This window comes from Azolla caroliniana, unplaced genomic scaffold, assembly GCF_043228905.1.
Source record: "Azolla caroliniana isolate FFs.n. ecotype wild unplaced genomic scaffold, voAzoCaro1.0.p SCAF_9, whole genome shotgun sequence".
Lineage (NCBI taxonomy): Eukaryota > Viridiplantae > Streptophyta > Polypodiopsida > Salviniales > Salviniaceae > Azolla > Azolla caroliniana.
The window spans coordinates 6,894,057-6,911,323 of record NW_028230444.1 but is presented as its reverse complement, the minus strand read 5'-3'; the positions used below and the strand labels follow the sequence as shown (position 1 = coordinate 6,911,323).

At 38.7% G+C, this 17,267-nt stretch overlaps 2 protein-coding genes across 3 annotated transcripts; both read right to left on the bottom strand.

The window, feature by feature from the left end:
- Positions 1–1,092: 1,092 nt before the first annotated feature.
- LOC147860062 (uncharacterized) lies at positions 1,093–7,352 on the bottom strand. 2 transcript variants are annotated; one of them, XM_087324793.1, is made up of 10 exons: positions 7,214–7,352; positions 6,056–6,296; positions 3,623–3,735; positions 3,384–3,532; positions 3,137–3,269; positions 2,951–3,033; positions 2,771–2,834; positions 2,264–2,378; positions 1,976–2,136; positions 1,093–1,530 (listed from the first exon to the last, which is right to left on the bottom strand). In XM_087324793.1, exons 1-10 carry the CDS (start codon positions 7,250–7,252, stop codon positions 1,456–1,458), a joined length of 1,173 nt encoding a protein of 390 aa, XP_087180919.1. In that variant the 5' UTR covers positions 7,253–7,352; the 3' UTR covers positions 1,093–1,455. The 2 variants fall into 2 exon arrangements, with proteins under 2 accessions (XP_087180919.1, XP_087180920.1); XM_087324794.1 differs by having other exon boundaries at positions 2,951–3,030.
- Positions 7,353–13,333: 5,981 nt separating this feature from the next.
- LOC147860061 (uncharacterized) lies at positions 13,334–16,770 on the bottom strand. Its single transcript, XM_087324677.1, has 5 exons — positions 16,375–16,770; positions 16,008–16,220; positions 15,340–15,495; positions 15,090–15,151; positions 13,334–14,914 (listed from the first exon to the last, which is right to left on the bottom strand). The coding sequence occupies exons 1-5, from the start codon at positions 16,690–16,692 to the stop codon at positions 13,375–13,377; spliced, it is 2,289 nt and encodes a 762-aa protein (XP_087180803.1). The 5' UTR covers positions 16,693–16,770; the 3' UTR covers positions 13,334–13,374.
- Positions 16,771–17,267: the final 497 nt, after the last annotated feature.

Here is a 17,267-nt window from a genome sequence, read left to right as displayed (position 1 = left end):
CATAGATGGAATAAGTGTGCGACTACCACTTAGAAGCAGGAAAAAGGGCGAACTATGCATTGGAGAACATATGCAATTATGGAGAAATTAAATGTTGGATTCTTCAAAAATACCTCTTTGACACATTTATAACATCAGTGCTTCTTTGTGAGAGTTGACATATAGCATCCCTAAATCTACCAGGAAAGAGTTTTAAAATGTCAAAAAATGTTTTCTTATGAAGTTTCTTGAAGTCAAACAACAAAAGTCATACATCCTACTTCTTGAAATTGCATTGCTTACCATTTGGGTCATGGGCCATGGAAATGGTGATTAAGTACATGCTTAACTTTTGTTTTTAAAGTTACACACGTGGTCATACCTCCATAATCATTATTTGGCAATACTATTGCAAAGGCATATAATCAGCTTTCACATTATTCCTACTTTGTGGTCAGGTACGATTGTCGTCATTTACCCAAAACCTATTTTACAACTATATTATTAGTTGCAATGTCCAATATATAGCATCCCTATTCGTACCTTGACTCCTTCATAGGTATAGGTGGTTCGTTCACTATGATAATTATAATGTCCATCAAACAAACAAGAACCACTAATGAGGAACAAATCCAAGGGTTCATGGTGTATATCAGATCTATTAGTGATTCATTAATATGTATGTCAAGAAGCATGCGCATCTCTATCAATAACATCCCATTTATTGCAATCATCAACAATACAAGGAATGGATTCCCTTTAATACAAACATTGGCACCTTTTGAAGTCAACCCACAAGAAATAGCTAGCCCAATTTGAGATATTTCGTGATAATCCTACAAAACAAAGCTAGAATTATTATTAGGACAATGTTTTACTCAATCTTCAGGCTTTTGAATTGAGCATATTCTACATTATTCTTTCATTTACTAACTTTTGGAGTTACCATGAAGAAAGACCATAACAATCCAAATAAAGCCCACCATCAAGCCAATTGAATTCCTAACTGCCCATTAAGAAGAAATAGTGCATCATAATATGGCAGAACATTCACAAACAAAAAATGAATCAAAAATAAATGTTTTCACCAAAGTCAATGATTTCACTAACGCGTGTAGAAATAATAGATCTTTAATTTATAATCACGTACAGAAGTATATTGTGTTCCCTTGCATATAACAGGGACAGAACCAAAAATACCTTACAATTCTAAACAAAAGAAGTTATGTACATAGATAGTGATTGTCCCACCTTTACATTCGCAGTTCCCTTGAATTCAAAGGGAACTTCCTGATGATTTACACTTTGCTAAATCTATCAAGCCATCAAATATGATGTTCGGTTTAGTACAATAATAATGACGTGACATTATTCGAGAGGTTTATGTGCATTATGACATCAGGTTCTCAAATCTTTTACAAAGGGCCGGGGGTTTGCTGAGACAAAGCATGAAGAAGTGTACTACTATTAATCACATCATGATGCTCCCTCTCCTTCCAGCAAAGAATGTTCCGAATGTGAAGCTTGGATCATTGACATCCATAAGTCTGCCTGAAATGCCCACAAGTTATACTAATTATCCTATTTTTCAGGTTAAAATAAGTTTCTTCATTGATCAAATGCACACATTCAGCATTGACTAGGTATAACCGTATGATTCAGTCAGTCGAATGGGGAGGGGGGGGGGGGGGGGGTGTCAGGAAACCAAAACTAAATGATATTCAAAAGGTGAAACCAAAACAAAATGAGATATCTACGAGAACACACTTACATTTTGAGAATTACCAGAACACCCCTTTCTTCACTCCAAAACCCTTATTCCTCTCTAAAAACAAACTATTTTCCACTCTCTAAAACATTTCCTCTCATGCTAAAATATTTTTCCTACTGCCTAGCAGTTCTGGCAATATTCGGAAACACCAGGGTGATTCTCGTATTTTAACCACGAATTTTCGCAAAAGAAAAGGAATTGATTCTGTTTTTTGCAAAAGAAAACCTGAAGCTTTATAGGAGTGGCACATTCGAGCCGTAGTCCCTCTGATGTTGTGACATGGAATCCAAACCAAGTTATATCCTCCTCATCATGTTGTATTTTTCCTGATATCAATCCAACTTCCACAACCTCGGTGAAGAGAATAGCTCCTTCTGGCCTTAAATCTAAGATATAGCATAAAAAAATTTGTTATTTATAAATGGCTATGTGGCTACAAGTTTGATTTGACATTTTGCCTAACACGAATATAAAATATGTCTTCTTCTTCTTCTTCTTTAATCAAGAACCAACCTGCCGCTTGAGGAAAGAAAAACAGTGTTGAACCTTCTAAAACAAGAAATCTTTGTAACCAATCATCAACGTCAGAATCGTCGACCGGCAATTCACCAGGCAAAGGCGTCCATCGCTGTCAAGTCGAAACTGTTTTCAGTTTCAATTTCTTGGAAGTACATACACACATATATGTATGTGCACATGAAAGCACGCGTGCTTGATATCTGCAGATGTACACAAAATATACATATATGCAAATATATACAGGTATGTTGGATATGCATGTCCACATATATTGCATGCCTGTATATACATGTATATTACACACAGACATAAAAATATACATAAATGCAAATATATGCATGTATGTTGGATATGCATGTGCACATATATTGCACATTTGTACATGTATGTATAGACAAACACATATATAGATAAATATATCTTGAATGGATATAAATAGAATTATCATTCAGGATCAACATACTCAAAAGAAAACAAAAACTAGAGCCCACAAAACCCCACCATTCTGGTGTACAAATAACTGGCCAATTGAGCTGTCCTCAATATCTCATCTAAATGCTGCATCCTGGGAAAAATGCATTACATTAAACAAATTAATGTCTAAACTTCAAAAACAATCACAATATAAGATCCAACATTCAACCGAGTATGATAACATTTGCAGATAGTCTTAATACTTACTTAGCTTTTAGAATTGCTTCACGCTCCTCAGCACTGAGAATCTCTTCCTGAAGAGCATAAAGTTCTGTTGCCACAGGATCCTTCTAGAAAACAAGTGATTAGAAAAGTCAATCTAGTGTTACGCAATGGCATGATAAATCATACCATTAATTTATATTCCATGTGGAAATGAAACCATCGCCTCACTTGTTCATATTTGGTTGAGCCACTTGAGCTCCACCAATTTGTCCTTGAAGAGAGAGAGAGAAACCTCAATGATGACCTTAGGAATCCTGACTTATGAGAAGGTCTAAGTGACAAGCTCTTACTTGTATGTAACCTGAAAATACAATATATGATTGTACACAATTAGTTTGCACAATATCCTATTGTGATAGAAAATCATATATGTATGATGCAGACTTTAAGCTCTGAGATTCGTTCACATAGCTACCTCAAAGGAACATGTGAGGACAGAAACGAATCTTCTTGATTCACCCCCTTCGGTGTCTTAGGAGATGAATTGGATGGGCTGCTTGGAATGCTTTCAGCAGATAACATGGACCTATTTCCACTTCGAGATAGCAAGCTCTCTCTAGCACCCTGATATACAATGCATAAAACAAAACAGCATCAATGAAACAGATGCATAAAAATAAAAGAAACATTTGTTGATATAGATTATATTATTACATATAAAAGAAGCCATTCTGAATCTGTCATGCCTGAACATGCATGATTATTTCTTTGTAACGCTAGAAATCTCAAGCCATCAATGCCCTCTTTTACAAATGCTTGGCAACAATCTGTAATCAAAGAATCAGATAAGCATAAGATGGACATAGAATTCCTTCTAGTTCTGCATTCAAATTTGTTTGGGTGACTACTATTCAGACCTTCTAATGCAAAGAATTTTTCTAATGTATTACATGAGCTTAATGATTTTCTCAAATGACACTTACAAATGACATTCTGTTAACATGATTTCATGTATTTATTAAGGCATTATGTACTTGGCTTCAGGCAACAATGAGCATTGATTTAATAATAAAAACTACGACACTACAAAATGAAGTATCAAATAGACAACCAAAAATGCAACAAAACTCTTATAAATGGAGAGCACTTGACTTTTGATTCTCGTTCACTCTATAATTTATTGAACACAAAGTTCACATTGTATTCTCTTAAACCCTCGAATTACCTTTACGATCCAAGAAATTAACTTCAAAATTAGATTCAAGATGGAGCCTACAATGGAATGCACACGCAATCACACCCATCTGAGTGCACTGCTAGCTGGACCATCCACACGACCATCCACACGACCATCCAAAATCTTAGATCCTCTTGCCTAGGAAACATTGCTTTAACACTGGCCACCTGTGTAGTCTTGCCAAATTCAAGAGTCTCAGAGAGGCGAGAGTACTGAGAAGTTTTCTTTCATCTCTTACTTTTGTTGCTTTTGTTGATAGTTAAACAGTTGTAATCTTTGCAAAATCTCATGTGACTTAATGGTCTTTTAGAGACTTTAATATTTCTTTGTTAACTTTGACTTTTCAAAAAAGTGCCCAATAACCAGGTGCAAACAAGGGTTCACAACAATGACGATCTGCAAGGGCAAAGCGTCTCTTATGTTTCATCAGCAGCTGAGAATATTTGTCTACCTCAAAATTATTATCTTACTCTTTCTATGAAAATTGGATAGGGCATCTGCTCACTCTTTAAGAAGTCTTCTCAGTTTATGTATGCATAGTATTATTGCAGGCATATTAAACTAAAGGGTAAATAGAGTTCCTTAAGTTGCTTTGGGGTCTGAAACATATTATTTAAGTTAAGTTAAATAATAGAATAGGCTCAATTTAACTGTCCATCAATTTGTGGATAAAAAGAAGATCAAAGACTCTTTCAAGCAGTACCCAGGCAGTCAGATACAACTCTTCAAAGTAGACTTCTCATCCTCGAGCCTTGGTTATTGACTATAGACAACAACATACAGTACTAAGCATATCATCCCAAGGGTTTTTCATGTGATAAAATAATGCAATATTTGATTTTGTGTTTGCACATAAAAATCAGCACTAATGATATAACTGCAAAACATCATGAACAGTTTCCGATTGATGCCTCTACTTTGGCAGCACCTTTTTGTAACCCTGTTTTGTGACAACGTGTCCAAGGATATGCATATTTCCCAAGAAGCATTCACTTTTCTTTGCATTAATAAGCATCTATTCTGATTTCCCGGCGAAATGAACCTGGTGCTTTTGTTCATTCCTAGTATACACTATCATGTCAACAACAAGTGTGCCCACAAGTATGGCCTTGTCTGGATTAAAAAAACAATCCATCATCCTATTGAGAATGGCAGAAGTATTTGTAGATCCAAACAGAATCACCAGAAATTACAGAGGCTAAAAGTAGTTCGAGAGGAAACCAAAGCCAATGATAACAACTCTTTAAAATAATCCTTCTAAACATTGCCTGGTAATCCATCAAGAATATCATCAATCCTTGGTATGTGAAATCTGTTTCAGATTGTTCAACGTATGATAGCCAACACATGTGTAACAAGTACCATCTTCCTTTTGCACAATAAGTATGGAGTATAGTAAGGAGACAAACTGGCATGAATCCATCACTTCTCTAATTAAAGCTCATTATTTTGACTGACTCTCACTGAACTAAGCACAAAATCAAATGTATCATTCTTGGGCCTTCTAGGGAGCGATTCTCTTTGTAGAAAATTGGTATTCGCCTAATGCAAACGAAATATATTCACTTTCATGTGCATTAACATCCTTAGCAAAGACCAAATACATAAAAGTTTGATCCTTCAATACATTAGAAATAACAAAGACAGACTCCCCTTTGAACTTCAGTTCTAAGGAATGAGTCTTTCCTTTATGTAGAAGGGTAATCTTTTTGTTATAGGTGTCTACAATGCATGAATCCTATGAAGTCAAAGCATACCCAGAAAGTCATCTTCATCTTCCGAAAGCATAACATAGGAAATAACACTTGTTTATATAGTTTTGCCTTTGATTATGAACCTGAGGGTTTCTATGTACAACAGTAACAGACACTTGAGTGACAAAAAAAGAACAATAATTGTGACAAGAATACCTTCCAAACGTTCACTTTGAATTGGAACATTCTCCAGAACCCAAGACACAACATCATCCACAGACCAGCAGTGCACGGGATCTTCTTTCCCGAACTTATTAAAAGCTGGGACATGGCAGAAATCTTCAGCATTAGATTCTTCCCGAAAAGTACCATCTAGAGGCACTTGACAGGCCTTTAAGTTCCCCATCTCAGTCTGTTGAACCATTTCGGTATGGTCAAAATGTAAAGGATTGTACATCTTGAAACAAAAACACAAGAAAAAGAATAGGGTTTAATAAGGGAACACAGTTTCCTTGTAAACTCAACAAATCTTATGATTAAGCTCGAAAAATAAAGGAAAACTAGGCAAAATGCGGCATGAATTCAGAAAACTCAATTGCAAGGTAGTTTCAGCTAATCTGTGTATTAAATTCAAGATAATGGTCAATATTGAGTATATCAGGCAATATAAATGAAATAAATCAAATACCGTGGATTTTGAACCAGAGATCTTATATGCTAGTTAATTTAATTAGGTCCACAAAAACAAGCAAAAAAGGTTGCTTGAATCATACGGGATCTTGACCCAGAGAACCTAATTACTAGTTAATCTCATTAACAAGCAAAAGGAGGGGGATCAAATCATAGAAAACGATTTCTAGTTTCAAAATCAGAGGATTAAATTGAAAATGAAGCCTAGCTTTAACTAATCGCAAATTTGAAGTGGAAAAAAAATCCTAAAAAGCTAAGCGAATCTAGTGTTTAAAAGAGGAGGACTGAGTCAAAGAACCCGATTTCTAAATAGTTGATTAAGTTTACAAATACTGGGATTAAGTTCAAATTTTAAGATTAATGTCTGATAATAATTAATCGAATGAAGCAAAATTAATTTACTCAGAAGAACCCGATTTCTAGTTGACTTCTTTCACTTAATCTGAGAATTAAGTTAAAATTTAAACGTAAATAATATGATTAATCAGAGAAATGAACAGACAAAAAGCCAACAAATTTTTTAAGTTAAATCTAATAGAACGATGAACTAGGACAACCCAATTTCTCGCTACTTTCATTGGACCATTTGATTAAAGGATTAACCTCACGCTCTGAATACTGATCTCTGCATGGAGATTCTAAACAAATACAAAAAGGTGATTTGGACAATAGGTGTATGCATACCTGAATTACAGGAGCAGATTTAGAGAAAAGGAAGGCCATGGGATCGGAAGCTTTAGAATCATGAATCCGACTGAAGTTTGGGTGGATCTACACCGTTGATTTCCTGCGATGAAAGGTGTGAGAGAAGATGGGGAAGGAGGAGACACCACAGGCAGCGACAGAGACGGAGACCCAGCAGGGGATGTGCAGAAATGGGGGACATGAAAAAGCTTTTTTCCCGCTCTGATGAAGAAGATAAGAGATAAGACTTCGTTCGAGAAAAAGGAGGAAGGGTAAAAAACAGAGGAAGGAAAGAAAGAAGGAAGGAAGGAAGGAAGGAGAAGGAGGAGGAGGTTCACGTGTTGTTTGGGGGGGGCTCCATTTCTGTAGTCTTTCTTCATTGTGAACTGGAATCAAGCTATTAGGTCAGGTCTCCACTGAATGGAGTGTCTCTTCAGGTCAGGTCAGGTCAGGTCAGGCCCTGGCCCTGGCCCTGGCCCTGGCCCTGGCCCTGGCCCTGGCCTGGTCTGCTATGAAGTCTCTCTTGAAACCACCACAATGAAATGTTGGACCCTCACGCATGTTCTCCGCTTGCCTGCCTGCCTGCCTAGGTCTTGGCAAACAGAAGAAAAGCTTCTTGGTATAATTTTATTAGCAAACTGAAGGAAAGCGTGTCGTATGTACGTAGAAGATCGGATGTTGAATGCAAGATGAAGGAAGCACCAGCGATGGACGACTGTTATGGAAACGTGAAGCTCGAGAGGACACTACTACTACTACTACATTATTCAAGAACTTTGAAGATCCTAATAGGGAAAATCTTGTCGTTTTTGCAATTGGCAATGAATCTACTTCATCGTATCTACACTGCATGTCTCGGAAAGCAACGACTTCTTTGGCAATGATAGATCGGTTGATCATTGCATTATGCCAGTCATTTGAGCCAATATATCTATGGCCAAGATGAACATTTTATTGAATTCTAGTTATTTTCCTACCTAATGCCGAATTTTAACTTGTTTGACCACCCACCATATATTCAGAATGTCGTTGATGAAGGTTGTGTCCAACTGGAGTTTACCACTAACCCACTCAACCTAGGGCATCATGGCATTTGCAGACTGATTCCCGTTCACTCAATATGCAAAGCATCATCATACTTTGTCACCCTCATTGATGATGCCACAAGGAAAGTGTGGATGTGTCCTTTGAAAAGTAAGGATAAGTACCTTCCCAAATAGCTTATGGTCAAACACCATATGGGAATTCAATTACCACAAAGTTCCCTTCTGTGTGATATATGAGGAATCCATTGAAACGTTATAACCCTACAGTTTTTTATTTAGAATAAATTACAAGTAGAAAGGTGAATCCAAGCATTCAAGAACATAGTATAAACCATATGTGCATTCGCATTCCAGTGAGTCTCAATCATTCAAGTATGGTAAATACCGATTCATTATTTATTATATGGTAAAACTTTTTTTTAAAGTAAGAAAGTTAAGGTGAAGAACATAAAAAAAAAACACACACACAAGTATGTTTTCATAACACACACATTCGTTTTGCAAACGCATGAAAAAGAATGTTTTCAAATGCATTCGAGTACATATGTTATGTGCTACGTTCAAGAACATGTGGTCAAGATGCTCCAATACAATAATCCGAACCACAAGTTAAAGGGTGCAAATAATGTTCATTTTTTTCTGCATCATTTGTAAACCGGGTGTAGCTTGTCATCCAAATGCATCCCAATAGATATCCAATGAATGTCGCTCATATTAACTAAAGCTGAAAAGCGAAGGTGGCAGTTAAATCATCTATGTTTATATTGTGGTGCCCTAGGACACATAATGATAAATTTTCCTCATCCACATAAGCAAGTTAATCAAGAAAATGCTAAAGTGGATCTTGATTCTCTAGTTACATCTAGTCATCCTAGTACTTGTTAGGTTTTTTGGCCACTGTTTTGGTGTGTGGATGGGCCATGGACGCCCAAAACCTTTTTCTTTTAAATATCATGTGAACAGGGGTCACACTTAGATGTATTCACACATATATACTCACTTTGGAATGTGAGATAAAGGGGGGGAAACGAGCATTTTTCTGTTGTAGAAAGAAAATTAGATTTTGGAGAGCTTATGCTCTCCTTCCATCACCGCATCCTGTCACCAGCCATGTGTTGTGACTTCTTGGTAGTTGTTTTTGTGTCTTTTTAGTTGGGTTTAGTTGTTAGAGGAAAATTGACATTCTGTTTTACATAATACTCTAACTTGTTCAAAGTAGAACTTTGGTGTACAAGTTTTACGTTGATAGTAAATTATTTCTGGACTAGGTCCCATGGTTTTTACCTCCTTGAGTGTCTTCCATGTTCAATTTTTGTGGTGTATCGTGCATAGTTTTTGTTGTTTTCTTTGAATAATTTTACACAACATAATCTTTGTCTCATATGTAATAAAGTGTTATCCAAGATTCAGATCAGTACCCTTGAGCCTTGCACAATCAAATAGGTTTGACGTCATTAGCTAGATAGATGAACTGTTAAACAAGTCAGTCTACCCAAAATAGGAACCATTTGATTGGACAATCAAAAGTAATGGTTCCGTTGCTCAAATCAAGTTAGTCGAGTTTTTGTAGCACAAGTTGAAATTAGCACTTCTCTCTTAAATTCAAGAGCTAACTCTTGCTTCATCGACCAATAATTAACCTTAGCATGAAAAGTCCTCTTGAAAAAATTGCCTTGTCCATCATTTGTCACTATCATAGATAGCCGGTCGGCCAATTGCCTCTAGAGACATAACCGAAGAGTCTAAGTTTATGTGGTTCTTGGCAATCTAGCCCGTGTGATTTCATTCAATATAATCCATTGTCTTGAGCATCCCATCGTTCTTGTTCCACCTTAGTTCGAGCTTCATAATACAAAGATTGATTGAAGAAATTGAGCAATCCTCGAATCCCAACAAAACTACACATCAACTTCCATATAGTCACAATTTGAAATCAATATGCCTTGCATCTAATCTCAACCTTTTTGGAACATTTGAATGGAGCTAAATACATCACAAAAGCTTGACATTCACGGTGCTTATAATCTCATTCAAATTTGTCTAGGCGATGAATGAAAAATGTGTTTCGTAGTTGTTGTGGACATTTTGAATATACAATTAAGCCTTTTGGTCTCACGAATGCGCCAATGTTTTTTCAACATATGGACAATGATATTATTTGAGACATCTTGGGCATATTCAACATTGTTTATCGAGATAACATTCCAATTTACTCCAAGACTTACGAGGAGCTAGATGTGCATGTTCGCCAAGTCCTATGACGATTACAATAATAAGGTTTCTACAACAAACTTGAAAAGTGTAGATCTGGTTGCAACAAAGTGGAATTCCTTTGATACATAATACCATCGGAAGGTATCTCAATGGATCCAACAAAGGTGCAAACAATTCTAGATTGGCAAACACCATGATCTATATGCGACGTCCAATGTTTCTTGGGATTTGCAGTTTGTACCACAAATTCATTATGAAATACTCAAATATGGTTTTGCCTCTTATGATTTTTTACACAAAAGAATCGACCATTCACATGGACTTTAGATACAATTGAGGCATTTGAAAGCTTAAAGCATGCATTTACATCTTACCTTTTTTTGATCCATGATGACCCAACTAAGCCCTTTGCCTTATTAGCTAATATGTCAAATTTTGTATTTGGACGTATCATATTAACAACTAGATCCAATCACTTTCCATTCATGGAAAATCGAAGTTGTTGAAATCGAATACTAGATTCGTGCCAAGGAGCTCTTGGTCATTGTAGATTCTTTTGAGCATTAGTGGCACTACCTAGAAGGTTCTCCCCACCATATTTTTTGTCTACAACGATCATACACATCTAACATATTTCCAAAATTTACTGACTCTTTAGTGCACGACAAGTTTGTTGCTGCAATTTTCAATTTCATAGAAATTGCAGCTGAATTCCATCATCAATATCCCAATGAGCTAACGCCTAGATCATGCATTGTTGTACAAAATAGCTCATATATATTACACATTACCAATCATCACAAAGAAGATCATATGGGAACTCGAACCCATGACCTTCGCCAAATGGTAATCATGCATGGATGTGAGGTGGTGAGCATGCATTGGTCCAACCATGATATATAAGCAAGTGCTTTAGTCAATAATAAACCATTTTGGTTTAATTCAATCTTGGGAATATTCTTGTAAACTTGTACTTTTGGCTTAATTTTCTCTTCTTTTCTTATTCTCTTCTATCACTTTATCTTGTTCTCTATTACGACCTTAACAAGGGATACTAGTTATTTCTCAAGTCATGTCATCATCAAAATTCCACCCTTGGAGTATTCGTTGGACTACATTTCCACTTATCTTTCAATAACCTTGACCTCCTAAAGGGTGTCTTGGCATTCACATTCTAAGGTGATTAGGTAAAGTGTTGTGTTGTCATGTACGATTGTATGTGCAAGGGAGATAGATGCTCAGTTGTTAACCTATATTTCGGTCTAGCTATAGCATTAATCCGAATGTTGGCCTTAGATTTTGGGAGCTTTGTAAGCAAAATGAAAGTAAACTAGAAAAATAAATCGCATGGATAGCAAAGTAATCATTAAGAGATTGATAATGAGATGATCGCAAAAAAATGTCACTTGAATGTAAAGAAAGATAAAGAAAATAAAAACAATAGATGTTAATTAAAAGAACACCGACGAAAACTAATTACTAATTACTCTTAGGATACCTAAACCCCTTGGTTTAACATCTACACCATCTCCTGATGATGCCCATCAACATCCTCCTTCTTGACAATATTTCTTTCTTCCCAAGGTAACCGAACTTAGTTGGAGAGCTTCTCAAGACCTCACTAACAACTTCAAGTGTCAGCCTCAGATCCCTCTCCTCGACCTTGTCGTCATTACAACACGTGTATTTTATTTGTACAAGATGTTTTATAATTTAGGTGTTTGATATATTTTAGCTTTAGAATGTCTATTGTACGTATTTTAAATAACAAGGTAGACTACTTTTTGAATCTCATGAGCATCTAAAGGCTTAAGCGTTAACAAATTAAGATAAATACGGCAATGCAAATGGATTGCTAGATCACCTTACTTACAATGGGGGGAGTCATTAGTGCTTGGATTAAAAGCCCTAACCACTAATCACTCACAAATATGAGAAGAAGAGGGAGAGCTCTTTGCTTAGGTTACAAAGGGGCTCAAGATCAAAAGACTGAAGTAGCACTGAAAAAGCACAAAAGTAGCATTTATAGCTCACATATAAAAAGGTTGTCCCCTTTCACATTAGAATGGTCATTAGGCCTAATGCTTCTGTACTTAATTCTAGAGTATTCACAATAAGAATGAAGCATTTGAGTGTCTCCATTCTACCGATCAACAACAAGTAGATGCATACAACCAACTTATCGACGCGTATTCGAGGGTTTAGTTAGGGTTTTACAATTCTCATGATTTCCTTAGTTAGGGTTTTAACACTCTAATGATTTCATATAGTTAGGCACAATTACCAAAAGCCACAGAAAAGCAAAGACACAAAATTAACTAGATTGAGAGAAGAGAAAGATAGAATTGACACAGAGAAGAAGAAGAACAGAACATAAAATTCTATATGTATATAGAGAGAGAAAGAGAGTCTTCTTCTTCCATTCCTTTCTGCTCTGTTTCTTGTAGAGATGGCAAAAGACAGACACACAAACAGATTAATCAGATCTATCTATCTATCTATCAATCTTCCTTATCTATATCTATATCTATACTTATAGTTATAGTTAGTGGTAGTTTTAGATCATCAGTTCAGTTACACAGAGAAACTGCCTTTCTTTCTTCTCTCTTCCCCACAGACAGTTTTGTGGCGATGGCGAACTGTCTGTCTGTTTGTTGTTATGTGAACCCTTCTTCGCAAGGACTGAACCCCAAAAACAAAAACAGAAAGAATAAAACCCTAAAAAAAACCTTCACTTTTGTGGGAGGTGAGGGAAGGAGGGAGGGAGGGAGAGAGAGATTGTTTGCAGGAGAGAAATCTCCCATTCATGAATTCTCACTGCAGGGATTCCCATGTCGGAATCCCATGGACAGACACCTGTCTAAACCCTAAAAAATAAACCCTAAAAATTCTTGCTCCCTCCTACACAGGGAGTGTCATCTCTACAAAGACTTGAAGGCGTCTTTGAAAATCATCATCGTCTTCATCTTCTTCTTCTGCTCGATCTTCTCGGTTGTCTTCCCTGTCTGCAGCTTCATCCTGTTCTTCTTCTGCTTGTGCAGCAGGTGCTTGCAAGGGAGACATGGCGGTGACGGAGCTTAAAGAACTCGTCGATCGTTTGCGCAGGACTGTGGCTATGGTGCAGAGAGGGCTGCTCGAATCAGCCTGAATAAACCCTAAACTCGACCATGCATCATCACCGTTATTGCTATGATTATTAGCATTATTATTACTATTGCTGCCATGGGCATCCATCAAGAAGCTCAGAGATTTGCAGCAGCTCTTCTTCGCATGCTCAGGTGTGGCGCCTCGATCAGGCAACACGAGGCTCTGCAGAGATGGAGACCTCAAATGAGAGGAAGATGTCTTCCTACTGCCTGATGCCATCGTCTTCTTCTTCTCCTGATTCTCCGACGAAGAGAATTTGCAGGTATTAGGGCACGAGGATGCTCCAAAACCTGATGATCTTGGGGCAGCCACAAAAGGAAGGGCTGCACTGTTGAGCAAGCTCCCATTGCTCTCTCCCAACAATGTCTGCGTGCCCCAATTCATGGACGAAGAAGGAGAGGAATTCATCAATGGTGTCCCTGAAGAGGAGCTGTTACTTCTCTTCATCTGAATTCCATGGCCTGATGCAGCAGTAGTTTTCCTGCTAGGAACTGCTGCATTATTATTATTACCATTGCTGCTGCTGACCATAACTTTCTCTAGCTTCACACGCAGAGATTCGGCATGCCAATTGATGGATTGGCGAGGGAGGAGACCATGGCTATGGTGAGGAGGAGGAGGAGGATCACTCTTATTCTCGTCTCCGAATCCGTGCTCTGCATCCTCCTCCTCCCACTTGCCATTCGTCGCAGGCACAGCAGAAGCCAGTAATGGTAAGCTCTGATTCTGGTTGTGATTAAGAAACGCCATAGCCATAGCCATGGTTTCGCCTTGCGCAGCCGATGCCTGCTGGGCCTGCAGAATCGCCATAGCCTCACCTTTAGAAGAGACGATGGAAGGAGGAGGGAGAGGAGGTCTTTGGGCTGAAGAAACAATAGCTCCTCCTCCTGCAGCTGAGGATGAAGAAGGTCCAAACCCTGATGTGGCGAACAGAGCCCCTGAGAGGTCAGATGTATCGTTGCTAGGGTTCTGATTAGCATTCCATTTGCACGAGAATGTGGATAGAGCTTCTGCAGAGATGGCAGGGAACTGATCTTCATCAGAAATGTTGGTGATGGTGATGGAAGAAGCCATAGCCATCTCTCTTCCTCCTCCTCCTCCCTCCATCTCCTGCAGCATCTGCTGAGCTCGATCGAAGGATTTTAGATGAGAATCTGAGCCCCATGGACTGTCGCCGCAAGCAGGCTTCACGCTCTTGAGCATGTCCTTGGCTTCCTTGAGCCTGCCTTGCTTCATCAGACATATCCCAAGGTTGCAGACCTTGTTGTTGTCCGGTTCGATCGATAGAGCTTTCCTGCGCACAATTAAAGAAAAGGATCAGAATCTCAACGACTAACCTCTGCACCCTAAACCCTAACCCTTCCTCTGTGCACACCTAAACCCTAAGCAGAAGCAGATAGGACACACATGGCCATAGCTAGAAACGAATCAAATCTGAAAATCAAGATGTGAAGGAAGCCGAATTTGACCTGTACACAGCTTCTGCCGCTATAAAGTTCGATTGCTGCATGTATGCCCATCCGAGATTTCCCTGTAAGAAGAAACATGAATTCTCTCTGTCAAAATTTAGCTAAAACATTTACATACATACATACAGAAATACAGATTCAACCATGCCGATTAAAACAGATAGATTCACAGCCCTAGGGCAATCAAGAAGACGCAGTAAAAAATAACAGTGATTTAAAAAACTTAAGGATCTAATTAAGAATTTATTACCAGTAGCCTCGTTGCTTCTTGCTCAATGGACACTTGGAATTTCTTCCCTTGCGATCGAGCTGTCTTTGTCCTCCTTCCATTGAAGGCGAGACCCTGATGGATCAAGTGAAGTTTATGCTTCAACAGAGCGATCTGATCATCTAAACGTCCACACCTCTGCAATGTACAGACGACGATTGAGTTTTAGTCACTGATCAAAAGAATACATTTTTTTTAAAGCTCAAATCAAATACAAAATTGCAGAGTTTGAATGAATGTGTCTTTCTACTGTACACGTTAGTAACCCAAACATAGACTCTGCCGAAACCAAACGATTTGTAGGGTTTCTGGTAATGTGTTTGGTTACGATAGATTTCAGTTAAGGAAATAAGTGAAGAACGTGTAGAGCTTCCATGGAAGCTTTATTTAGCAGCCTGCCTAGTGCAGATTGTTCGTAGAATAAAAAAGAGAGTGTCCAATACGGGCGATGGATGACAACAACCTCTGAGGACACAGCGAGATTAATGGTTTCCATGAAGCATGGCACAGTAGTTATGGAAATCTGATTTATCATTGTCGCAACTAAAGAGACAGGTCCACCATTAAAGCTTGGGGAAGGAATACAGAGAATTTGACGAACGCAGTGCAGTGCAGGCAAAAAGGAATCCATCACTCATATACATACATACCTTATACAAGTCCAGTAACACATTGTCGAGGCTTTCTTGAGCATGGTCTGAGCATCGGTAGCGAAGCGATTTGATGGCCTCAATCGCTTCTTCCGGCCTGTTCTGCTGCTTCATCACGATCGCCATGTCCTTCAAGGCGCTGTCCACTCTGTCGCCTGCGTTAATGGCGGCCCAGAACAAGGCGATGGCTCGGTTGGGGTCCTTGTCGACGAGCTGAAGCAGCAAATTCACATGGAAAAACCATTTCAGCAGGAAAGAGGAAGACAAACACAAACAAAAAAAAAAAAAGAAACTCAGAAAGAGATGCACAGGGCAGAGACAGGCACAACAATAATAATCAAAAGCGAGAAGGAGAAGGAGAAGGAACCTGGACGTGTTTGGCTTTGACATAAGGAGTGTCTCCGACAGGGACCTTGTGGATGACATGGAAGGAATCGGAGCGAGCGGGAGGGGTGGGGCGCTTGGAGAGCAAGGGCTTGAGAGGGGAGCAAGGAGCCGATTTGGAGAGTCGAGGTTGGCCATGGCTATGGCTATGGCTCTGTAGGCTCTGTAGGTTCTGTAGGTTCTGGTTCTGGGGGATCTGCGGGAACAGGGGAGGCCCATTCGTGGTGGATGTGGTGTTGGTGGTGATGGAGGTGTGGGCATGATGATGATGGTGATTGTGACTCTGCTGCTCGTTCCACATGGCGATTGATTGATTGATTGATTGATTGATTTATTGAATAACGGATTGATGGACGGATGGACGGATGAGAGCAGGTGTTTAGGTATATATATATATATATATATATATAGCCCGATGGAAGGGATGGCGATGGCGAGAAGCAAATGAACAGGGAGCAGAGTAGAGCAGAGCAGAAGCAGGGGAGCAGAAGAAGAAGAAGAAGAAGAAGAAGAAGAAGAAGAAACAGAGGAGGAGGAGGAGAATCAAAGAGCAAGTAAAAGTATAAAACTTCGCTCCTCTCTCTCTCTCTCTCTCTCTCCATAGTAGCCGTTTGATAAAAATCCAACGGTTTTTTTTTTGTGTGTGTGTGTGTGTGTGTGTGTCCCTCCTCCCTCCTCCTCCACCGTTGGATCTCTGGGCCCCTTCCCAATCTCAGCCGTCCATCCATCACCTAGCCGTTATTCCTCCTCCCTCCCCTCCCCCCCCCCCTTTTTTCATACATACACCCAATTCAATACCCATACATATACGTATGTTTTTGGGTGTGTATACGTACTGTATACGTATTTTTATGTGTGTGTGTGTGTGTGTGTGTA

What these genes read in the sequence shown, in the direction of transcription:
- LOC147860062 (XM_087324793.1), bottom strand. Translation starts at nt 7,252, where the DNA reads ATGGCCTTCCTTTTCTCTAAATCTGCTCCTGTAATTCAG. An exon ending in GCTCAACCAAATATGAACAA is followed by an intron (nt 3,034 to 3,136) that starts GTGAGGCGATGG and finishes CTTGTTTTCTAG; the next exon opens with AAGGATCCTGTGGCAACAGA. An exon ending in GTTATTTGTACACCAGAATG is followed by an intron (nt 2,379 to 2,770) that starts GTGGGGTTTTGT and finishes TCGACTTGACAG; the next exon opens with CGATGGACGCCTTTGCCTGG.
- LOC147860061 (XM_087324677.1), bottom strand. Translation starts at nt 16,692, where the DNA reads ATGTGGAACGAGCAGCAGAGTCACAATCACCATCATCATCATGCCCAC. An exon ending in AAGAAGCAACGAGGCTACTG is followed by an intron (nt 15,152 to 15,339) that starts GTAATAAATTCT and finishes TTCTTCTTACAG; the next exon opens with GGAAATCTCGGATGGGCATA. An exon ending in GCGGCAGAAGCTGTGTACAG is followed by an intron (nt 14,915 to 15,089) that starts GTCAAATTCGGC and finishes AATTGTGCGCAG; the next exon opens with GAAAGCTCTATCGATCGAAC.